The sequence below is a fragment of the Syngnathus leptorhynchus genome, chromosome 7, assembly GCF_054491065.1.
Source record: "Syngnathus leptorhynchus isolate UIUO chromosome 7, UIUO_Slep, whole genome shotgun sequence".
Lineage (NCBI taxonomy): Eukaryota > Metazoa > Chordata > Actinopteri > Syngnathiformes > Syngnathidae > Syngnathus > Syngnathus leptorhynchus.
The window spans coordinates 11,888,414-11,913,047 of NC_141201.1; the positions used below are offsets into that span (position 1 = coordinate 11,888,414).

A 24,634-nucleotide genomic window follows, 5' to 3' on the forward strand; every position below is an offset into this window, starting at 1 on the left:
TTTAGCCACACATTGCCATTGTGAGTAAATGAACTCATGAGAAATGGTGGTACGCACGGCCAGTCACACACTTGTGCCTGAGGTATGGTGGAGGAGAGGTCAGCTGGTCTCAAGACAGAATGAAAGAATCTGAAATATTATCCTAAGCATGTGATGTTGAGTGAGGGCACACATAAAGTTGCGTGTGCGCAAGTGAGCGTGCGTGAGATCACACATTCTGTCTGAGGACGCCCCCCCAAATGAGCTAAATGAGAGCGGAGAGAACAGTAGACTGCTGGCAGGGTGAAGAAAGTGAGGGTGGAAGGAGGTTGGACGCTCAGAGGGGAACATTGGCGGGGCAACTCCTCAAACAGCGAAATAAGGTAGTTTAAATTGACGGATTTCTTTCTTCTTATTGCTGCAGGTGAAAATTAGTTTGCATTCTTTTCAACAGGTGTTCCAGTGACCACGACTGACTGCCAATATTTGACCATGAGGAGCTTTTTTCCAGCCGTGCTTGTTTTGCATCTTATCGGGAGCTGCTTTTGCCAATTCCCTCGCCCCTGCGCCAACGCAGAGGGCCTACGGACCAAAGAGTGCTGCCCAGTGTGGGAGGGAGACGGCTCGGCGTGCGGTGCCCTGTCAGGCCGCGGTTTCTGCACAGAGGTGGTGGTGTCAGACGAACCCCACGGCCCGCAGTACCCTCACAGCGGGATTGACGACAGGGAGCGCTGGCCTTTGGCCTTCTACAACCGAACGTGTCGCTGTGCGGGAAACTACGGTGGGTTTGACTGTGGGGAGTGCAGGTTTGGCTACTGGGGAGCAAATTGTGCAGAGTACAGGGAATCAGTGCGGCGAAACATCCTCACACTGTCTGCTGCTGACCAGCAAAAATTCATCTCCTACCTCAACCTGGCTAAGAACACCATCAGCCCTGACTATGTCATTGCCACGGCAACCAGAGCAGAGATGGGCGAAAATGGCGAGAATCCTATGTTTGCTGACATCAACTCCTACGATCTGTTCGTCTGGATGCACTACTACGTGTCACGGGACGCCTTCCTGGGGGGGCCAGGGAACGTATGGACGGACATCGACTTCGCCCATGAATCTGCAGCCTTTCTGCCGTGGCATCGAGTCTACCTGCTTCACTGGGAGAACGAGATTAGGAAGTTAACAGGAGATTTTAATTTTACTATCCCATACTGGGACTGGAGGGACGTCCAAACCTGTGAAGTGTGCACAGATAGTTTGATGGGAGGCCGCAGCCCCTTCAATCCCAACCTCATCAGCCCTGCGTCGGTCTTCTCATCATGGAAGGCAAGAATATTTTCATTAACTTCTCCTTAAAGTGAAAATCCCAAACTCTGGCTCAAAATAGAGCAAGTTCTTTTTCTTTGAGCCAGAAAATGCAAATTTTCCAATTATCTAACGATTTAAAATATCAGAAGCGATCCTTGTTTTGCACAATTTGCCCAAATATTTGAATTCAAAATGCTATTTTGAGGTCCTCAAATGAGTAAAATACATCATGTATTGATGTAAATTTGAGTTCAACATACAGTATACATTACATGTATACAACTACATGATACGCAGGTTTTTGTTCGATTTGGTCTTTATGAAACAATCTAAATACCACAAGATAATAGTTCTACTTTTTTATTGGACACCAATCTGGCACCATCTAGTGGCACCATCTTGGAACTGAGACCAGCGTTGTATGTTGGGGTGGGCCTTTACTTGTAGGAGAATAGAAGTAGTCATTAGAAGCAATTTGTCGCTGTATTTGCTTTTATCTCCACGTTTCAATCTACGTGCAGTTTTAACTAAAGTCCTCTCTATCAATGGTTGTCAAACTTTTTACACAAAGTACCCCCTAAAAATAAACACTTTTCTCGCAAAGCACCACCAAAATTAAAATATGGTGATTCCTTTGAGTACCACAAAAGGAAGCCAGTGTACCACTAGTGGTACTAACACCAGATTTAAAGACTTAGTGCTGAACAATAATAAATATACATTGTTATGATTGCATCAACAATGCTGAACAATTAAATGTTCACCTTCCTCGAGACTTCGGTCCTTCATCCTTGGTTAAGGTGAACAAAAACTCGTGTTTATATCATTTTCACTTTTGTGTATCGGTCTGCTTACATGTAGGTGATTTGCACTCAGCCTGAGGAATATAACAGACGTGAGGCATTGTGCAACGCTACAGGGGAAGGTCCGCTTCTGCGTAACCCTGGCAACCACGATACCAACCGAGTGCAGCGACTCCCAACATCGGCTGATGTCGACTTCACCGTGGGCCTCCGTGAGTACGAGACCGGATCCATGGACCGGTTCACCAACATGAGCTTCAGGAACGTTCTTGAGGGTAAGAACATTAGACACACACCCAAATGCATGCTATAGACACACCCCCAAATGCATGCTAATACGTTTGTATTACTTACTATACTCACATGCCTAACGAATGAATGGGAAGATAATCCTTGGGCTAATCTCTTTAATCTAGAGGTGGATTGTTGTCCCGTTTGCAAACTCACACGGGGATAGATTTTCATCATTGGGATAGTGTCCATATCCAGCAGTTTCCTACGGCAATTATATTGAGTGGGGTCACGAAAGGCAGTTAATCAGAAGTCATCCATCCATCCATCCATCCATCCATCCATCCATCTATCGACTAAATCATTTGCTCTGACAGCCACTCACGCAACAAGGATAAAGGGCAGGCAGTGATACCACACATTATATTATAGTATGCTTCCTTTCATTTTCCTTTAAAGTAATGTTCCAAACACAGTACTGAAATAGTTACTAATTATGGGGTACCATTGCTGTAGTTTCTGATTACTAGCTATCGGAAATAAATGTACAGGCCTGCAGTTAATATTAATGTCAATGGAAGGCACTGTTCAGTTTATGGTCCTCCATTTTTCATTTTCCAACATTGACTCCATCGAACTGTTCAAATTTTACCTACGAACCCACCTGTTTAGGCAGACATTTGTCTAATTTTATTACTCTGCTGCAGATGTTTTTTGCTTTTAGACTTCTTATCTTTTAATTGTGTCCATTTTATATGTGTGTTCGGCGACCTTGAGTGCCATGAAAGGCGACATACAAATAAAATGTATTATTGTTATTATTATTATTATTATTATTATTTCATAACAGCAAAATTTTCATCTATAATTAACCAAATTTGACGTAACATGACTGATATTAGAGAACGACTAAGTGTAGGAAATAAAAGGTATGAATTACTGAGAAAAATCCACATTTAAAAATAGCCACTCATGCATTTACAGTAATAAGACAGCGTCAGATGCAAATGTTTTACTTGCAGCCCAATGTTCACCAAGAATAGGGCCACCAGTTGAGGATCAATAATGTATCAATTTCACTGCCTATTGTGATGGAAAAACATCTCAATACTGATACATGATATAAAAAAGTGTACTCACTCTCACTTGCTCCCTCAGGTTTCGCTAGTCCAGCCACAGGCATGGCGGTTCAAGGTCAAAGCACCATGCACAATGCCTTGCATGTCTTCATGAATGGCTCCATGTCCTCTGTGCAAGGTTCCGCCAATGACCCCATATTCCTCCTGCACCATGCTTTCATAGACAGGTAGAGTAAATCACAAACACATTATTACGGTGCGCTCTCTTCACAATGACCCAATGCAATGATATTCTTTCGAGCAGCATATTTGAGCGCTGGCTCCGAACCCACCAGCCTGCACGGACCTTCTATCCATTTGCCAATGCTCCCATTGGTCATAATGATGGCTACTACATGGTTCCATTCCTGCCGCTTTATAGAAATGGAGACCATTTTCTCTCCACCAAGTCAATGGGATATGAATACGCCTATCTGCTGGATCCAGGTCAGTGCAGAACTTCATGAGTTTGAAACTTTCAACTTCACAGCCTTGCATATCTGAGCTAGTGTCATTTTGTCTGCCTCCACTTCAGGCCAGCGGTTTGTTCAAGAAATCTTGACACCTTACCTGCAGCAGGCCCAGGAGATCTGGCAATGGCTGCTGGGAGCCGGTATCATTGGCGCGTTGATTGCGGCAATTATTGCGGTTGCGGTTGTCCTAGCGAGAAGGAAGTGGAGAAGAAACCAGAGGAGGAAGAGGGCATCTATTTTTGGAGAGCGACAGCCGCTTCTTCAGAGCAGCTCAGAGGATGGTTCTGCTTCCTACCAGACTACTCTGTAACATACGTCGCACGGTACATGCTGGCCGCACACACATACCAGTTTAGGTAAAAAAAAAACATGACAGGTTCCCCGAATTCTTTAGTTGCAAGATCATATTTGATGACGAGGCAGTGCATCCAAATCACACATTGCTTCTCATAAAAAAAGTCTCAATTTTTACTATTTTGTGCACACCAAACCAAAGATTTAGTCCATGAAGTGAAATGTCCGTTAATGTCCTGTATGTAGGATACACTGCCTGCGTACACACACACACAAAAAAAATCTTACTCATAATCTTAGATGCTGTAACTTGGTGATTTGGGTGCACCAGCCATTCTGAAAATGTTAAACAGCAAGCTGAAATTCATACAGGAAGATGTCGACCATCTTTCAAACATTTAGCAGGATGAACTGAGGATAAATAATAGTAATACCCACACCTGCTACCCCCGTGGGGAAAAGCACTACAGATAATGGATGGATGGATGGATAATAATAATAATAATAATAATAATAATAATAATAATAATAATAATAAAAAGATTGACACGCTTAAGTTCAGTGAAATAGTTCACATTCAAAGGTTTTTGCTGATACTCATATTCAAGCTTTAATCACATATTCAGGCTTTAATCAAGATTAAATGTATCATTGTAATGTATCATTATGAATGATATTATGAAGAACCAATACAAAGTGAAAGTCATATTTTTTTAAAAAGTGCAATAATATGCTCTATACTCCTCCACTCATCTCAGCAGAGTATTCAAATAAAAATTGGATTGGTGGAACAAAAATGAAGCAGATAAATCCACGTGACCAAACCGAGAAAACAGACGGACACTGACATCAATTTTAGCTGACAGCAGGGGGCGGTGCTGCATAAAATCAGACTCCTTGGATAACTGAAACTGTGTGGATTTGTCTGCTTAATTCTTATTGTACCCACCCAATTAGAATCAACAGCAATGTTTGGAATAGTGGGGGCCCTACACACACATAATAAAAATATTTGTATTATTTGTACGAAAGGTATTTTTAAAGGCCTAATTGTACACAAGTGAATACACTGACCGAAGCACTGGTGCTAAAGGATCGTAATGCACGTGATCTTTCACAAGCTCATAAAATGTATGTGAGTTGCTGCATTAAAATCAGATCTGATCCAAATATTCTCTGTTGTCCTTCTATTTGAAAATAATTCCAACTCCACACACAGCAATTTAGATTCTTCAATTGACTTTGTATATTTTTAGAATGTCAGAGGAATTCAAAAAACGCCCGGATGGAGAGAACATCCAAACACCTGAGCTGAGATTCGCCCCTCAAAACTAAGATACGATAAAACAAAATAAATAATGTCAATGAAAACAAGAAGTAATTAGAACGACTGGTTTGTGATGTGCATAATTTTTTCGTACAATTTCTAAAACTCCTTCTTTCATTGTCATAAGAAATATTTTCCCCACTTGTGGATCTACAGTGGTGCCTTGAAATATGAATTTGAGGGACACCGCTTGTAATTGAAAACACTCGTATGTCACATCATCTTTAGCCCAATGGAATGAATGGTAATGCCGTTAATCCAGTCCAGTTTCCGATGATTTAATGCTTCAATTCAAATTCATACTGCTGATCCTTCTGACATTAGAGTCATACAAACAAAGAACTTGGCTCATAGTCACATTGTCACTTTTCTAAGCGATGCAACGATATTCGGTTTCCATCACTTAAAGATTTCAAAAACTGCACCTCTCTATTAATTAAATTAAACTGAGGTCTTTCTTTGGACAGTTTTTGGTTGTTTTAAATACACGTGTATTTATCTCTATATTTAGTTAATAGTAAACTCTTTTTTGAAGAATTCTTCACTGTTTGAGAAAGAGCTACTTATTGTAAAGTGAGTTGAATTGAGTTCACTGTCACCATAAAATGTATCTGTAACATGCGGCAACTTTGTGCTCGCAGGTCATCGCAAAGAAATTAGACAAACGGCGGCTTGGCTCTTAAAAAAACTCATAAAGTTAGATTACTCTTATCTCAAGGGACCAATGTGTAAAAGAGAAAATAAAAAATAAAAAATTTGTTGCCAGTCGATCCTTCCATAATCCAAATAAAGCGCTAAATCCATTAGCAACTTCCAAAATGAAACACATTCGGTTGTGAGAGGTGATGTTCACAATTCCCGATGAATTTTAGAGGCTGATCCCGTTCTGGGCTCCTCTGTAGAGCATCAGTTTTGGCTGAGACCATCTCACCAGGGATAAAAAGTAAAGGGCCAAGGTTCAAGCCCCTTTTCTGGCAGTCTCTTTTAGAGTGGCTATATTACATGTAGCCTATAACATTCCCAATGCTGAGTGACTGAATCCACTGTAGCTATTGCTTGCCTTGCTGAAGCCCAATCAGCTGAAGGACTCCTTGTTAAATTCAAAAATAGTTCCAGGAAATTGAGCCGAGTTACACAGTCTGTGAAGAGTCCTGGAGATGCCTTTGGGTCCACAACAGAACACCCCCACTCGCTTACTGTAAAGTCACACACAAAAAAAAAATGGACAAATGTTTTAACCTAGCTGAAAATAATCACTCACTGCTTATTGGTTCGTCCAATGTCATGTAACAGTAACTTCCACTTGGGTCGGCCCACCAGCAGCCGTGATGCAAGCGGACGGTATTTCTCCTCACTTAGGCACTTGAGAGGCAAAAACATTATGAATAGAATAAGTGAGTTTACCCTTCATATGAGCAAAGCACACACTGCATACATAATATTGTCCTCATACCGCCATAGGAACGAAACCCGAGAATCCCAGTCCCTACATGCCAGAAAGATAGCGTGGCTGTGTTTTGTGTTTACCTGCGGATCACATACCTGCAAGTTGTCGGACTGACTGACGTACAGTTTCAAGTTAAAGTAGTCAGGTCTGTTTTCGTGCCATAACTAGATGACAAAAAAAGAAAGTCAATGTTCATGTTAATCTGGCAAATGGCTTTAATTCTTTTACTATGTTAACTACCAACCACATGGTGACAGCACGACCATTTCTTTCAATACAGTACATGCTCACGTGAGGTATACTCAAATGGTAATTAGCGCCTTATGCATTGATGAAGAAGGTAGCGAGCCTTTAAAACCTGGGAAACTTTCAGTGACATTTTCGACAGATTTGGACAAGTGGCTAATCTCTCACTATTGGAACAGGCTGTCTTGAAGTCATTTGAAATAACATACAATCATTTTAATGCAAATAGTGGACCAAACATGTTTATAAAAAAGTGAGTGTGATCCAACCTTGTAGTGTAGGGCACACAGTAGCTCAGCGAACCAGTAAAAGGACTGGAGCTCCCTGCAGACCCACACAAAGTATAACCTCTTCAACCTGAGCCCCGTCCAGTTGTCACTGGAGCCACAATGAGGAGGAGAGACAGGCAGAACCGTTCTAATGACAGGTGAAACAGTCATGTGACGTACAGTGGGAAGCACTCACAGCAGAGCGTGCAGGACGCAGGCGAACGGCGTGACCCCTATTCCGCCCGCGACACAAAGGCTGACGTCATAGTTGAACACTTCCTCTGAAGGACTTCCAAACGGACCATCCACATAAAGCCTGAACATACACACGGACACAACATAGATGCACAGCACAAATTAAAGCACACACAGACACAATTAATTGGACTTCCTATTTAGGGTTAAATACACATACTCAGATAAACATCCTGCATTTGAAATCCCCTGTGTGTTTGTCTGTGTGTAAGCGGGTGCGTGTGTGTGTGGCGATGGATTTAGAAGAATGAATAAAATTGTCGTCAAAAAACACCAATGGCTACTGTATCAGAACTGTTCAACTGTACTGTCACAAGACAAGTCCCTTTCTATGTGCGCCTCTCACACACTCAGAATAGGAAGAGCACAGTGTCAGAGGGTCAGGACCTCTCACCCCACTGTGGTTTTAAACTTGCATGAGAATTCATCAGCCCAATCGGGGGGGGGTCTCGCCATCTCAATCTCTCTCCATGTCTTTCACATGCACACATACTTGGGGTATGTCCTTTGATGCACCACAGGGAGGATGTCCATGTCTCTCCTTATGTCAGGAAATAACAGCTGTGTGAAGCGTTCTGAAATTGAAAGGAATAGTTATTTTGGCCCCCAAATAAACAGCAAGATCTGATTGAAAACAAAGCTGTAATATTTGATTGAAGAAGCATAATGGGTTTTTTTGCACGTATCTTTACATTTCTAGTGTTATCATGCGTTACTGTCACGCGTCATCGTTGCCGATTCAATAGCCAAGGCAAACAAACTGACTTCCTCTCGTATTCTCAAAGCGAGTGTGTGTGGAAAAAAACAAGTTTGCATTTGTCACAGTCTCCCAAAGAAAACAGCCTCCTTCTGCTTGGATCTTGCCTCTTATGTACCGGATGTAAAAAGAACACATTTATCTACTTCAGACAATTAGCAGCCATAATACACACACATTCACACAAATATCTTTTTTTTTTTAATGGAGATATTGTAGATTCTTCACATAAACAAAAAAAAGCCATCTTCTCAAAAATGTTTACGTGTGTGAGCATATATTCACCAGTCCAGTCTCCCACGACCCGGAGATGAACAGCAAACGTTTCCTTGTTCTCTGTGGGACACTGCAAAAGTTACACAGCAGTGAATCACAAAGCAAAAAAACACACACACACACACACACACACACACACACACACACACACACACACACACACACACACACACACACACACACACACACACACACACACACACACACACACAGTGCAGACTGAGACAACTCCGTTGCTGGAGAGTACTCCATCCATCCATCCATTTTCCGAACCGCTTTGTCCCCACGGGGGTCGCGGGTGTGCTGGAGCCTATCCCAGCCGTCATCGGGCAGTAGGCGGGGGACACCCTGAACCGGTTGCCAGCCAATCGCAGGGCACACAAAGACGAACAACCATCTGCACTCACACTCATACCTAGGGACAATTTAGAGTCTTCAATCAGCCTACCAAGCATGTTTTTGGGATGTGGGAGGAAACCGGAGTGCCCGGAGAAAACCCACACGGACGCGGAGAGAACATTCAAACTCCACACAGGGAGGGCCGGAGGTGGAATCGAACCCACACCCTCCTAACTGTGAGGCGGACGTGCTACCCAGTGCTCCACCGAGCCGCCTGCTGGAGAGTACTATAAAAAACTAATAAAAAACATGTGCGATACCTTTCCACAGCAACATGTTTTTCCATTAATTCTGCTGAATTTTACACACACACACACACACACACACACACACACACACACACACACACACACACACACACACACACACACACAGAAACACACACACTAACACACACAAACACGTACACAATCCTCCTGCTGGCAGATGCTTGCCTCAGGGGTCAGTCTGCTCTCTGTCAGAGTGATTCTACACAGGTCATGCGCAGTGTGTGTGTGTGTGTGCGGGGGGGGGGGGGGGGGGTGCATGCGTGTGTGTTCCCAGGAAAAGGATGTGTGGCTAAATCACAAATCGCTGCTGTCAATCAAGTGAGTTCAAGTAGCAGAGAGGGCAAAGAGATACATGTTTTTCAAAATAAGACATGAATGATGACATAACTGAGAACATGGGTATGCACTTGTGTGTTTTGAATGTTAAATGTCTGGATTGTGTTAGACAAAACTGTAGTTGCATGCGCTCTCACCACCGTTAGCGTGAAGGGATGGTTTTCAAATGACGAGACGTTGGGACAGTTGAGAATGATATACTGTAAGGGAATGGAAGCAGGTTAAATTGAGGGACAAAAAAAAAGTTGCCATTAGATGAATACAAGATAATTAATCTGGGATGTAACCAAACATACAACTTACCTGCCCTGGACGAGCTTTAAAGTTCTTCTTAAGCATTCGTAACTCAATGACATCACAGGGATGCCTGATGACTGTCACTATGGTAACCGGATCACTACTTCGGATATAGCGGTACAGGCGCTCCGCACAGTAGAGACACAGAGGACCTGACACCCACAGCCATGTCTATTTGCACACACACGCACACACACATATGTTAATTAACCATAAAGCGTTTCATCATCTCATCTGTAACTGAAAATGGATGGACTTGTGTTACTGAGGGTCAATCTACTAGATAATATGTATCTTTGTATTTTATTAGAAAAACACTTCAAAAGGCAAAAAGGCTATGCAACTTTTTTTATTTTACATTCCGCCATTCACACAAGCATTCCTACACCAATGAGAGGCTGCTGTCATGGCACTACCAGGTCCCGTGGAGCAATTCAGAGTTTAGTGTCTCGCTCAAGGACACTTTGACATGGTCCCCAGGGTTGAGGATTGAATCAACAACCTTAGAGTTGAGAGACAACCACTCACTCTACCACAGACCCGCCACACCCATTACCATGTAACTTTAAAAAGCCCTATCACTCTTGAGATGTGAAGATACAGTATTGTGTGACCAAACACATTATGATTTTCTGAGTTGTGTTGGTTGGAATTAGAATTGCAGATTGTTGTGACCAATCCAGACACTGTCTATATACACCCAGTCCCAATGGCAACATGGATGGATGACATAGTATGTTTAAACAATGTGTGTGCTGTTACCTACGTATTCTCTTTTGGCGTGTACCTGTTGCAGCTTAATTGCTCACAGCTCAAAAGCCTGAGGAAGGTTTCAGGGGGGGTTTATGGTGCTGCCTTGTAGCTTAACGACCATGTGCAAACACAATAATCACACACAAGAGGAAGTACATTCACAAGCACAGAGCTTGATGTGAAAGAAAGGATGACTGCACCTCTCTAAAAGCACCACACCTCTAATAAAAAGGACCCACTCCCTCAACACTTACTGGACAAAATTCAATTCACACGCTCACTGTGACATACGTAAATGCCCATGCGCACCACATGGTAGCATCACACACACACACACGCACACACACAGACACACACATACACACTTAAACACACACCTGTGGGCAGTGTGACTGGAAGTGAGCCTCTGCCTTGCATCGCATTTCCTCTTCCTCACGTTTATCCAGATCCTCCCCTTGTTGCTCGGCGCTGCTGTGGTTGGCTCGTAAGCACCCGGGGGGATGGGCCTCGATGTTAGTCTGATATTTTAGTGCTCCTCTTTTGAAGATGGAAATAATTGATGATCAATTCATGTCGGTTTCTGCACTTTGAGTGTGAAAACAAAGATATGCAGGTCCTGGTTTCCAAGTCAGGAGCGCATGCACAAGTCAGCAGCACACGCTGATGACTTGCATGTATGAAAAGCTAAGAACGGCAAACTTGGTAAAGATTGTAAGATTTATCTGATATAATGTTCATTAACAGTCATAACTTTCTTTGAGTAAGAAACTGAACAGAGCCCAACCAATACGTACCCGACCATGTGCACCATGAGAATGATATAGAATATGATGAAGAGGTTGTGTGTATACCAGAAGATCTCATAGTTGTATATTCTGGGAAAAAAAAAGGTCAACATATTAGTCGTGTATTTACAAGTAAATCTTTGAAATATGAGGGGTGTATTGAAAGATAGCTGTTTTTTCTGCGGGGAACAAAAGGGAGAATGAGGGATAAAGAAGCAAAAAGAGCAAAGACAACAAAAGAAGAAAGCGAGATGAGTTTGTTTCCCGAGTAGACTCCCAGCTCAGAGCCTGACTAAGCAAGACATCAGAGGACAATATTAGAGGGGTCATTACACACAACGACCCCCACGGACCCCCATAAACACCACACACAATGGACATTGCCAACTCTCCAGTCAACACTTTGAAATTGACTTCTTTAGAAGAGTGGACCCCTGGTTGTTTATTAAAATGGGCTACAACAAACACCCGTTGTGTCTCACTCTAGGTCAGCATTTCAAAAGTATTTCTTTTTTTACTGGATTGAGCATTTTAAATTTGTAATCATATTTCTATCAAGTACGAAAAATAAAATACACGAAAGACAAATGGTGTCTATATGCAGTATACAAAAGGGTTGTGTGGCATCATCCCACAAATCGGTTCACCTCTCAAAACTCTTATCTCTATCCTTGAGGCGTCTGGGAATTCCTCTTAAGCTCTCTTCATTTTCTAAAGGCATAAAAGAGCAGACAAGCAGAGCAAGTGACCCACTGTGACCTGAGTAATGACAGCACTATGAGTGAAACACTTAGTAGTGATTTGCTCTGTAACAGAACTCTGTTCTGTTTTGAACACGCAGCCGCAGCATGAGTCATCAGAGACAGCGCAACAGAGACAGAGTAGAGACAGACCAGCAAGCACAGACACACTGTTAAGATTGGATTTGGAAAGTTTTACGTACAAAAATGGCTGTAATGATCACCTACCGTACGCAGTGGGAGGAGGACGTGAACATCAAGAAAAGGATGACGACCAACAGAACACCAGTGATTCCCGGAACTGAAAGTTAATCGGACAGCCAATCAGTGCCAACGATCCCCGTTAATACACAATTAATGCGTATGAATAAAATATTGTGTTGTCTTACCTGTGGTCAGAATGATTAGCGTTGGATCCTAGGCAGACAGCAACAGTCAAAATATGAACTTGTCATTAAATTCTGCCTCATTTGCCGACAGTTCTTGACAACAAATATGTTCTTTGAGAAATTATTGAATTCTACAATCACCAAAACAATACCACACTTAGAGTAAAACACAACGGTGGGAGCGACTGGTTCAGTTGAACAAGTGCAACATCTGAAATTTATTTAGGGTTAATCTGAGCCATTTTAAATGGTGGCAGGTGTGTGCTGATGAGCGTTTGAATGTGACTCCTTTATTCTGAACACAGCTAGCTCCCAGATACAGATAACAGGCTGTGCATGCTTGCTCAACCAAATTATTTTACTTGTTCATTTTTCATTTTGCGCGTGTAAAAATATTGGAATAATAATAATCATTATTATTATTGTTATTACTATTATTATAATTATTATATTATATAATAATAATAATTATTATTATTATTATTATTATTATTATTATTATCCATTCATCCATTGTCCCCACAGGTGTCGCGGGCGTGCTGGAGCCTATCCCAGCAGTCATCGGGCAGTAGGCGGCGGACACCCTGGACCGGTTGCCAGCCAATCGCAGGGCACACAGAGACGAACAACCATTCGCACTCATAGGGGCAATTTGGAGTGCTCAATCAGCCTGCCAAGCATGTTTTTGGGGAGGAAACCCGAGTGCCCGGAGAAAACCCACACAGGCACGGGGAGAACATGCAAACTCCCCACAGGGAGGACTGGAGGTGGAATCGAACTTGCACCCTCCTAACATGCTAACCAGTGCGCCTTGTTATTATTATTATTTATTTATTTATTTGTTTATTTATTTATTTATTCCCCTCTGTGAGTCGTCACCTTATCGTGGTGGAGGGGTTTGCGTGCCCCTATGATCCTAGGAGCCATGTTGTCTGAGGCTTAATGCCCCTGGTAGGGTCACCCATGGTAAAAGGGTTAGGTGAGGGGCCAGACAAAGCACGGCTCAGAACACCTGTTATGATGAATGAAATATATGGACCTAGTTTTCCCTCGCCTGGACGGGGGTCACCGGGGCCCCCCTCTGGAGCCAGGCCTGGAGGTGGGGCTCGAAGGCGAGCCCAAAAATAAAACATGGGTCCCCTTCCCATGGGCTCACCACCTGTCAGAGGGGCCTAAGGGGTCGGGTGCAAAGCGAGCTGGGCGGTGGCCAAAGGTGGGGACCTTGGCGGTCCAATCCCCAGCTGCAGAAGCTGGCTCTTGGGGCATGGGGTGTCACCTCTCTGGCTGGAAAGGAGTCCGAGCTGGTGTGTAAGGCAGAAAAGTTCTGACTAGACATAGTCGGACTTGCCTCCACACATAGTTTGGGCTCTGGTACAAGCCCTCTCGAGAGGGGCTGGACTCTCCTCCACTCTGGAGTTGCCCACGGTGACATGCGTCGAGCAGGTGTGGGCATACTTATTGCCCCCCGGCTGGGCGCCTGCACATTGGGGTTCGGGTGGGGGGACGGATGCTGACTGTTGTTTGTGCCTATGCACCGAACAGCAGCTCAGAGTACCCACCCTTTTTGGGGTCCATAGAAGAAGTGCTGGAGAGCACTCCTTCTGGGGACTCTATTGTTCTGCTGGGTGACTTCAATGCTCATGTGGGCAATGACAGTGAGACCTGGATGGGCGTGATTGGGAGAAACGGCCCCTCGATCTGAACCCGAGTAGTGTCCTATTGTTGGACTTCTATGCTCGACACAGATTGTCAATATTGAACACCATGTTCAAACATAAGGGTGTCCATGTGTGCACTTGGCACCAGGACACCCTAGGCCGCAGTTTGATGATTGACTTCGTAGTCGTGTCATCGGATTTGTGGCTGCATGTTTTGGACACTTGGGTGAAGAGAGGGGCGGAGCTGTCAACTGATCACCACCGGGTGGTGGGTTGGCTCCGATGGTGGGGGAAGATGTCAGTCCGACCTGGCAGACCCAAACGCACTGTGAGCGTCTGCTGGGAACGTCTGACAGAATCCCCTGTCAGGAAGAGCTTCAACTCCCACCTCCGGCAGAGCTTTTCCCACGTCCCAGAGGAGGCGAAGGGACATTGAGTCTGAGTGGACCATGTTTCGTGCCTCCATTGTTGAGGCAGCTGACCGGAGCTGTGGCCGTAAGGGATGCCGTCAAGGTGAAAAGGGAGTCTTATTGGGCCGTTTGGGGCTGTAAGGACTCCGGAGGCAGCCAACAGATACCGGATGGCCAAGCGGAACGTGCCTTCAGCAGTTGCTGAAGCAAAAACCCGGGCGTGGGAGGAGTTTGGCGAGGCCATGGAGAATGACTTCCGGACGGCTTAGAGGAAATTCTGGTCCACCATCCGGCGTCTCAGGAGGGGGAAGCACCGTCAACACTATTTACAGTGGAGATGGCGTGCTCTTGACCGAACTCAGGACGTTGTGAGTCGGTGGGGAGAATACTTCGAAGACCTCCTCAATTCCACCGACACGCCTTCCATTGTGGTAGCAGGGCCTGGAAATTCTGAGGTGGACTCTCCAATCTCTGGGATCAAAGTCACTGAGGCAGTTAAAAAAACTCTTCGGGGGCAAGGCCCCAGGGGTGGATGAGATCCGCCCGGAGTTCTTAAAGGCTCTGGATGTTGTGGGGCTGTCCTGGCTGACATGCCTCTGCAACATTGCGTGGACATCGGGGACGGTTCCTCTGGATTGGGAGACTGGGGTGGTCGTTCCCCTCTTTAAGAAGCGGGACCGGAGGGTGTTCCAACTACAGAGGAATCACACTCCTCAGCCTCCCTGGTAAGGTCTATTCAAGGGTGCTGGAGAGGAGGGTCTGTCGGGAGATTGAACCTTGGATTAAGGAGGAGCAGTGTGGGTTTCGTCCTGGCCGTAGAACAGTGGACCAGCTCTACACCCTCGGCACAATCCTCGAGGGGGCATGAGAGTTTGCTCAACCAGTCCACATGTGTTTTGTGGACTTGGAGAAGGCATTCGACCGTGTTCCTCGGGAAGTTCTGTGGAGGGTGCTTCGGGAGTACAGGATGGCGAGCCAACTGATAAGGGCAGTTCGGTCCCTGTATCACCGATGCCAGAGTTTGGTCCACATTTCCGGCAGTAAGTCGGATCCGTTCCCAGTGAGGGTTGGACTCCACCAAGGGTGCCCTTTGTCACCGATTCTGTTCATAACTTTTATGGACAGAATTTCTAGGCGCAGCCGAGGCGTTGAGGGTGTCCGGTTTGGGGACCTCAGCATTGCGTCTCTTCTTTGTGCAGGCGACGTGTTGCTGTTGGTTTCTTCAAGCCGTGATCTCCAGCTCTCACTGGAGTGGTTCGCAGCCGAGTGTGAAGCGGTCGGGATGAGGGTCAGCACCTCCAAATCCGAGTCCATGGTCCTCGGTCGGAAAAGGGTGGAATGCCCTCTCCGGATCGGGGATGAAATCCTGCCCCAAGTGGAGGAGATCAAGTACTTCACGAGTGAGGGCAGGATGGAGGGCGAGATCGACAGGCGAATCGGTGCAGTGTCGGGAGTAATGCGGAGTCTGTACCAGTCCGTCGTGGTGAAGAGAGAGCTGAGTCAAAAGGCAAAGGTCTCAATTTACCAGTCGATTTACGCTCCTACCCTCACCTATGGTCACGAGCTATGGGTCGTGACCGAAAGAATGAGATCCCGGATACAAGCGGCCAAAATGAGTTTCCTCCGCAGGGTGTCCGGGCTCTCCCTTAGAGATAGGGTGAGAAGCTTGGTCATCCGAGAGGAGCCTCCTGGACGTCTCCCTGGGGAGGTGTTCTAGACATGCCCCACCCGTAGGACACCCCGTGGACGACCCAGGACACGCCGGAGAGACTATGTCTCTCAGCTGGCCTGGGAACGCCTTGGGATCCCCCGGGAAGAGCTGGATGAAGTGGCTGGGGAGAGGGAAGTCTGGGAGTCCCTCCTAAAACTGCTGCCCCCGCGACCCGACCCCGGATAAGTGGAAGAAGATGGATGGATGGATGGATGGATGGATGGATGGATGGATGTTTATTTATTTATTTATTTATTTATTTATTTATTTATTTATTTATTTATATTATTATTTTGTTCAATTTGCAGGTCAGGTTGATTGTGGGAAAATAATTTAAATGATTCATGTTGGTCTGTAGGGCGGCTCGGTGGCGCACTGGGTAGCACGTCCGCCTCACAGTTAGGAGGGTGTGGGTTCAATTGCACCTCCGGCCCTCCCTGTGTGGAGTTTGCATGTTCTCCCTGTGTCCGCGTGGGTTTTCTCAGGGCACTCCGATTTCCTCCCACATCCCAAAAACATGCTTGGTAGGCTGATTGAAGACTCTGAATTGTCCCTCGGTGCGAGTGCGAATGGTTGTTCGTCTCTGTGTGCCCTGCGATTGGCTGGCAACCGGTTCAGGGTGTCCCCCGCCTACTGCCCGATGACGGCTGGGATAGGCTCCAGCACGCCCCCGACCCTCGTGGGGACAGAGCGCTTCGGAAAAGGGATGGATGGATGGATGGATGGATGGATGGATGTTGGTCTGTCTATTTTTATATCACAAAATGTTCATTCTCACCTCTCCTTTGTAGCGGGCAAAATTAAGAGCTGGAAAGTCTTCTGAGTAGCTGCGACTGAAGTTGACAACGTTCACGAGGTGAGCAGAGACGTGAACAACTAGAACAAGAAAATTATGCAATCATGTTTGAGAAAGTATAAGCCAAAAACATATACACACATCTGAAGGTCCGAGTGAAGTGAAAACACACACACATTTCTTTGTCCATTCAGCAGAAAGTCAGCAGAATGTCTTCCTGACTCAATCCCAAACAGACACACACATTCCTTGACATCATAGGCTAGCCACGCAGGCATTTAACAGCTGATGGTGTTAGAGGGCGTAATCATGAGACACAAGGGTCCTTTTTCTCAAACACATCCTCTCCCACTCCCACGCCCCCCCCCCCCCAACACTGTTTTCTTTCCTCAATGTGCGGCTCCTCACTCAGATTTTAACACCCCCCTACCTCTCTCATTGTCTTTTGTCTCACAACTCTGGAATTCCTCTATTAGAACGCAAGAACTTTGCCTTGGGGAGATTGTGTGTGTGTGTTAATAGGCGTGCACGTGTGTGTGTCATGAATGAAGTGTAAAGAAAGGTGACAGAAAGAGATGATGTCATGCTGAATCGCAGATGTCTGCCCTTGCAGCTTCTTCTTTTGTGTCTATTGTTTCAAAATGATAGTCTTCCAAGACACAAATTATGGCTCCTTCACCTTGAGGAAAAACCTTGTTCACAATGTCATGAGCATCCAACAGTTCCCGGCTGAAAAGGACATTTGCATGCTGGAACAACCTCTCTACTCATCCGACTTGGCTTGTACTACAGTTGCGTCCCTGGTTTTGCCAGTGAAAAGACTGAAAAGTGATTAAAAAAAAAAAGAGTAATGAAAACTAGTCAATGGTGTTTAGGTGAAAGCAACCAATAAAACTACGAGGAGCTCTGGTGATGTCATGGAAGAAGACTCCCAAGAACACACAGACTGAAAAGTGAGAACACACGCCCCACCAGCTGGAGGGACAGACAGCTGGTACTGCAGGAATGCTGATCCGGCATGGATCCACTTATGTACTCACACATACAGAATAAGAGTTTTAATAGCTTTGCTTTTGTATTTTACCAGAGAAGATGCAGATGGCAACTCCGCAGGCCACATGGAAGGTTTTGCTCTTGTCCAGTAGTCGTCGGGTCTTTCTGCTTGATACCTTGAAGAAAGCAAAATATTCCCAAATTTTGAAAGCGGACTCTTATGAAAGTGCGTGACATACAGTAAGACACTTCCTACCATGTGTGTTCCTCGGACAAAGGTAAGAAGTGTGCGACACATGGGCAACAACACCAAGCTGCAGTTTAGGTTCAGCACGGAAGCAGAGGCCCTGCTGATGCAAAGTCCGAGCTGAAGGAAAACACACACACATATTTTTTTATACTGTATGCTTGTGGATCCATTGAGAAGTTTGTTACTCTTGCTTAGCCGTCTTCAAGATCACAGCTGAGCTGAAACTTATCGCATCGCACTTTGGCAAGAGAGGTGTACCCTGGATAGGTTGCCCTAAATTTTAGGGTACGTTTTAGGGCCTAAAACGTTGTACTTATTTGTGGAACGGTGGATTAAAAAGTTCTTAGAGAAAACACAAGCAGCGGGAGAACATGCAAAGGGTTCACACAAAAACATCAAGGCCTAGTTTTGAACCCAGAATCTTTGATAGTGAGATAAATATTCTTGAGGGAAAAGAAATACAAAACCCCACTGTATAGCTGTCAGTTTTGTAGAGTGGCAACATGCCTAATACATGAAATTGAAGTTTTAAACTCAGTAAGCGTGACCCTCTGCTAAGACCTAACTTTTTGTGATTTACAATGTCAAAATAATTACCGTGTGACAGATGAATACAACAGCAAAGCTAGTGCTGCCTAAAGAATGTTTCACATTTGTGATTTGTGACTGATTTTTATTGCCGTCTTTGTATTTATTGCAACGATACATCCGATGCTGGTTGGCTGTGCTACGGCCTCATGGTGAGTTGTCAGACATGGCCATTACATAAGAAAGGCCTAGAAAATAGTTGATGGTGTTTTCTTTCAAAGGGAAGTCACAATGGCCCTGAAAGATTGGTTGTCTGTCTCAAACTCTAGCACAACCGTGAATATTTGCTGGATCAAATAGAAAGTTTAGCACCAATCAGTGTCCGCACCACATGGATTGTGTGAAGCGGAGCAGGGTGAAAGCTGTGCTGTTTGCCTCAAGTGGCACGTGAGGGTTGTCATCTGTGTAATCTCATCCAGCCCCTGATCGGTAATTAGGGCTGTTTGATGTGCTTTGGCATCCGTTTTGAGTCAGCCTGCACGTTTAATGCTATTCTCAGAGCACTGCTGGTGCCGTCTTTTCTAATTAGAGCCGTCAGATGACAAAACGATTGAAGTGGATCGTGCAGGTAGGCAGATCTGAAAAATAAAGAAAAGTTCATTTTGCAATGAACAGCTTGGAAAAAGAGTGAAGATAACCCTGAGTTTATACTGCTGAGTTATCGTGCTTTTTTTTCATGCTTTTTAGACCTCTTGCAAAGGGAGAAAAACAGCTGATGAAAAAACCAAAGGAGACATGGTAAGGACTCACACACACACACACACACACACACACACACACACACACACTCACACGCGCACACACATTAACACACACGTACAAACACACAGCATGCCGGTAAATCAGAAAAGTGATTATGAAGTTATAACTCAACTTCTTTCTATGTTGTTAGCGCATTGAATCTCTGGTTTGTGCGCACACACACACACATACACACACACACACACACACACACACACACACACACACACACACACACACACACACACAGAAGCTTAAGCCCTCTGTCAAGGCATTCAGGCAAAGCCAGCAGCATGCCCACACTTGCCCCTCACTCCCCCATGCTTCCCACCGGTCAGGCTGCACATGAATAGTTCACACATGCTGCTTGCTTCCATATCTTACTTTTCCACCGTAAAAAAAAAAAATCCCGTATGGATTTCCATTTGAATTTCAATTGTTGTTTTTCTTTTCCCTCTTTCCACTGACCTGACCTGATCTGACATTGTCACTGGTAATTTGGCGTATGCAACAAAAACAGATAGACACACTGTCAGGAACTTGTGACAACAATTACAAAAATTGTTTCACATGGCCCTTGCAAGCATCAAATTTCTACCTCAGTTTGTATGTGTGTGTCCACTGTGCAAGGTAACTGCCACTTTGGTTCATACTCACACACAAACGCTCATGGATTCATTCGAGCTGCAAGCGTGACACGCAACAAACCACCACAAATGATCCCCCAAAATGTGAATGTAAAATTATAATTAAATGTTAACAGTGTGTGGGCAGTGTTACTTCTTAATATGAATATTCTAAGTTATCTTAGAAACATGGAAAATTGATGACCGAGGTAGATGAGGTCAAGGGTGCGTGCGGGCTGCTTACCCCAAGCATCTTGTACAGGTAGTGATACTGCTGTCCACTGGAGTACATCAGGAAGGTTTTGACAAAGAGCCAACTGTTAGCTCCCAACCACATCATCTACACGCACACAAATGCAATCCAATGTTTAACGATAGTCACTACATTGAAAAAGTTGACAAAGCCGCCCCTACCAGGACCAAGTGTTTTCCTCCCTCGTTGGCGAGCCAGCTCCGCGCTGACACAACCATGATGTCTCCGACCTTCTCGTCAAAGTGCCCGTAACAGTGTGTATGTATGTGTGTGCGTGCGTGCGTGCGTGCGTGTGTGTGGCTAAGAGCGCTCCAGCCAGCCATCCAGCCAGCGAGCTCTTTCTCTCGACCTAAGTTGACGAGTATCTATGTACTACTTGAGAGTGAGAGAGGGAGAGACAGGAAAACGCCGACCATCATTAGTGTCACTCCTTGATGGCCACAAGAGGGCGCCGCCCACCCGCTCAAGTCAATATTCTACAAGGACTAGTGCAGTGGATCTCAAATAGGGGTCAAATTGGGTACTTGTGTTCCTGGGGGTATTTGATGAAACCTCGGGTGGTACTTGGGGTTTTAAACATATATTTAAGAAATGCTTGAATCAATGCTTAATCACAGTAGTTGGCTCCAACAATGACCAACATCCTCAGTGAAGCACAAGACATTCAATAAGTGAGGGTACAATATTTACATACAAATCAGGTGACCTGTGTACGAATGACTTTATATATATATATATATATATCAAAAGATATTCAGGATTATCAGTAAACAATTACCTAACAGTATCAATAAATTGAAAATGAAATACAGTATCATCGTGGTGACAGGTTGAAAGAGAGGGGTCACTCAATAGTTATGCAGTATATAAACAACACATTGAGGAATGAGAGTTACTGCCCCGCATTCCTGCAAGCACACAGAGCCCCCTCTCCCTTTCACGGTCCAGTCCATGACATAAAAGACCACCTCACAGCTGGGGTGGCTCAAGCGTGTTATTCGGGTCTGGAAGAAACACAACTTCAATAATAGTATACATTACAGAGAAGTTGTGATTCACGTCTACTACTGTTGAATGGGCACCTTTTGTCAATTTAGATTCAAAGTTAACAGAGCTGTTTGGAATTATTGTGACTGCATACATTTGCAATTACTTTGGTGAGATGTTACACGAACGTCCCACCAGCTGATGAACCAACGGCCCTGCAACTGGCTGTTGAGCAAAAAAAGTTGATGTCAAGCCTTGGTTGTGCGTAGAACACCTTCTTCACCTTCATCTTCTTCCGCTTATCCGGGGTCGGGTCGCGGGGGCAGCAGCTTTAGGAGGGACTCCCAGACCTCCCTCTCCCCAGCCACTTCCTCCAGCTCATCCCGGGGGATCCCAAGGCGTTCCCAAGCCAGCCGAGAGACGTAGTCTCTCCAGCGTGTCCTGGGTCGTCCCCGGGGTCTCCTACCGGTGGGACATGCCCGGAACACCTCCCCGGGGAGGCGTCCAGGAGGCATCCTGATGAGATGCCCGAGCCACCTCATCTGGCTCCTCTCAACGTGGAGGAGCAGCGGCTCTACTCCGAGTCTCTCCCGGATGACCGAGCTTCTCACCCTATCTCTAAGGGAGAGCCCGGACATCCTGCGGAGGAAACTCATTTCAGCCGCTTGTATCCTGGACCTCGTTCTTTCGGTCACGACCCATAGCTCGTGACCATAGGTGAGGGTAGGAGCGTAGATCGACCGGTAAATCGAGAGCTTTGCCATTTGGCTCAGCTCTCTCTTCACCACGACGGACCGGTACAGAGTCCGCATTACTGCCGACGCTGCACCGATCCACCTGTCGATCTCACGCTACATCCTGCCTTCACTCGTGAACAAGACCCCAAGATACTTGAACTCCTCCACTTGGGGCAGGATCTCATCCCCGATCCGGACAGGGCATTCCACCCTTTTCCGACCGAGGACCATGGACTCGGATTTGGAGGTGCTGACCCTCATCCCGACCGCTTCACACTCGGCTGCGAACCGCTCCAGTGAGAGCTGGAGATCACGGACTAAAGAAGCCAACAGCACCACGTCATCTGCAAAAAGCAGTGACGCGATGCTGAGGTCCCCAAACCGGACCCCCTCAACGCCTCGGCTGCGCCTACAAATTCTGTCCATAAAAATTATGAACAGAATTGGTGACAAAGGGCAGCCTTGGCGGAGTCCAACCCTCACTGGGAATGAATCCAACTTACTGCCGGAAATGCGGACCAAACTCTGGCATTGGTGATACAGGGACCGAACCGCCCTTATCAGTTGGCTCGGCACCCCGTACTCCCGAAGTACCCTCCAGAGAACCTCCCGAGGGACACGGTCGAACGCCTTCTCCAAGTCCACAAAGCACATGTGGACTGGTTGGGCGAACTACCATGCACCCTCGAGGATCCTGCCGAGGGTGTAGAGCTGGTCCACTGTTCCACGGCCAGGACGAAAGCCACACTGCTCCTCCTGAATCCGAGGTTTGACCTCCCGACGGATCCTCCTCTCCAGCACACCTGAATAGACCTTACCAGGGAGGCTGAGGAGTGTGATTCCCCTGTAATTGGAACACACCCTCCGGTCCCCCTTCTTAAAGAGGGGAACCACCACCCCAGTCTGCCAATCCAGAGGCACCGTCCCCGATGTCCACGCAATGCTGTAGAGGCGTGTCAGCCAAGACAGCCCCACAACATCCAGAGCCTTTAAGAACTCCGGGCGGATCTCATCCACCCCGGGGCCTTGCCACCAAGGAGTTTTTTAACTACCTCAGTGACTTCGACCTCCGAGATTGGAGAGTCCGCCTCAGAGTCCTCAGGCCCTGCTTCCACAAAGGAAGGCGTGTTGGTGGAATTAAGGAGGTCTTCGAAGTATTCCCCCCACCGACTCACAACATCCCGAGTCGAGGTCAGCAGCAACCATCTCCACTGTAAACAGTGTTGACCGTGCACTGCTTCCCCCTCCTGAGACGCCGGATGGTGGACCAGAATTTCCTCGAAGCCGTCCGGAAGTCATTCTCCATGGCCTCGCCAAACTCCTCCCACGCCCGAGTTTTTGCCTCAGCAACCACCGAAGCCGCGTTCCGCTTGGCCATCCGGTACCTGTCAGCTGCCTCCGGAGTCCCGCAGGCCAAAAAGGCCCTATAGGACTCCTTCTTCAGCTTGACGGCATCCCTTACCGCCGGTGTCCACCAGCGGGTTCGGGGATTGCCGCCACGACAGGCACCAACAACCTTACGGCCACAGCTCCGGTCGGCTGCCTCAACAATGGAGGCGCGGAACAAGGTCCACTCGGACTCAATGTCCCCCGCCTCCCCCGGGACGTGGGAAAAGCTCTGCCGGAGGTGGGAGTTGAAGTTCTTCCTGACAGGGGATTCTGACAGACATTCCCAGCAGACCCTCACAGAGCGTTTGGGTCTGCCCGGTCGGACCGGCATCTTCCCCCACCATCGGAGCCAACCCACCACCAGGTGGTGATCAGTTGACAGCTCCGCCCCTCTCTTTACCCGAGTGTCCAAAACATGCGGCCGCAAATCCGATGATACGACTACAAGGTCGATCAACGAACTGCGGCCTAGAGTGTCCTGGTGCCAAGTGCACACATGGACACCCTTATGCTTGAACATGGTGTTCATTATAGAAAATCCGTGTCGAGCACAGAAGTCCAATAATAGAACACCGCTCGGGTTCAGATCGGGGGGGCCGTTCCTCCCAATCACGCCCTTCCAGGTCTCACTGTCATTGCCCACGTGAGCATTGAAGTCACCCAGTAGAACGATGGAGTCCCCAGAAGGAGCGCTCTCCAGCACTTCCTCCAGGGACTCTAAGAAGGGTGGGTACTCTGAGCTGCCGTTCG

General features: G+C 46.3%; 2 protein-coding genes across 3 annotated transcripts; one reads left to right on the forward strand and one right to left on the reverse strand.

Moving 5' to 3' along the window:
• Positions 1-248: 248 nt before the first annotated feature.
• tyr (tyrosinase) lies at positions 249-4,216 on the forward strand. Its single transcript, XM_085915966.1, has 6 exons — positions 249-362; positions 434-1,299; positions 2,143-2,359; positions 3,474-3,621; positions 3,699-3,880; positions 3,969-4,216. Exons 2-6 carry the CDS (start codon positions 472-474, stop codon positions 4,214-4,216), a joined length of 1,623 nt encoding a protein of 540 aa, XP_085772092.1. The 5' UTR covers positions 249-362; positions 434-471.
• Positions 4,217-4,821: 605 nt separating this feature from the next.
• Positions 4,822-21,133, reverse strand: nox4 (NADPH oxidase 4). Of its 2 annotated transcripts, XM_085916138.1 has the most exons (18): positions 20,933-21,133; positions 20,763-20,858; positions 18,570-18,680; positions 18,405-18,489; positions 17,303-17,400; positions 12,746-12,773; positions 12,585-12,657; positions 11,626-11,706; positions 11,209-11,368; positions 10,085-10,249; positions 9,919-9,981; positions 8,787-8,847; positions 8,238-8,319; positions 7,686-7,805; positions 7,490-7,598; positions 7,070-7,138; positions 6,789-6,889; positions 4,822-6,723 (listed from the first exon to the last, which is right to left on the reverse strand). In XM_085916138.1, the coding sequence occupies exons 1-18, from the start codon at positions 21,092-21,094 to the stop codon at positions 6,603-6,605; spliced, it is 1,785 nt and encodes a 594-aa protein (XP_085772264.1). In that variant the 5' UTR covers positions 21,095-21,133; the 3' UTR covers positions 4,822-6,602. The 2 variants fall into 2 exon arrangements, with proteins under 2 accessions (XP_085772264.1, XP_085772266.1); XM_085916140.1 differs by lacking the exon at positions 6,789-6,889 and having other exon boundaries at positions 6,583-6,723.
• Between the last annotated feature and the right edge of the window lie 3,501 nt (positions 21,134-24,634).

Excerpts from the sequence above, each read along its gene's own strand:
- tyr (XM_085915966.1), top strand. The coding sequence starts at position 472 with ATGAGGAGCTTTTTTCCAGCCGTGCTTGTTTTGCATCTTATCGGGAGC. Across the intron at positions 2,360-3,473 it reads CTTCAGGAACGTTCTTGAGG|GTTTCGCTAGTCCAGCCACA; the intron begins GTAAGAACATTA and ends TTGCTCCCTCAG. Across the intron at positions 3,622-3,698 it reads CACCATGCTTTCATAGACAG|CATATTTGAGCGCTGGCTCC; the intron begins GTAGAGTAAATC and ends TCTTTCGAGCAG.
- nox4 (XM_085916138.1), bottom strand. The coding sequence starts at position 21,094 with ATGGCTGGCTGGAGCGCTCTTAGCCACACACACGCACGCACGCACGCA. Across the intron at positions 10,250-11,208 it reads TCCAGTCACACTGCCCACAG|ACATGGCTGTGGGTGTCAGG; the intron begins GTGTGTGTTTAA and ends GTGTGCAAATAG. Across the intron at positions 8,320-8,786 it reads GGTCGTGGGAGACTGGACTG|AACGCTTCACACAGCTGTTA; the intron begins GTGAATATATGC and ends TTTCAATTTCAG.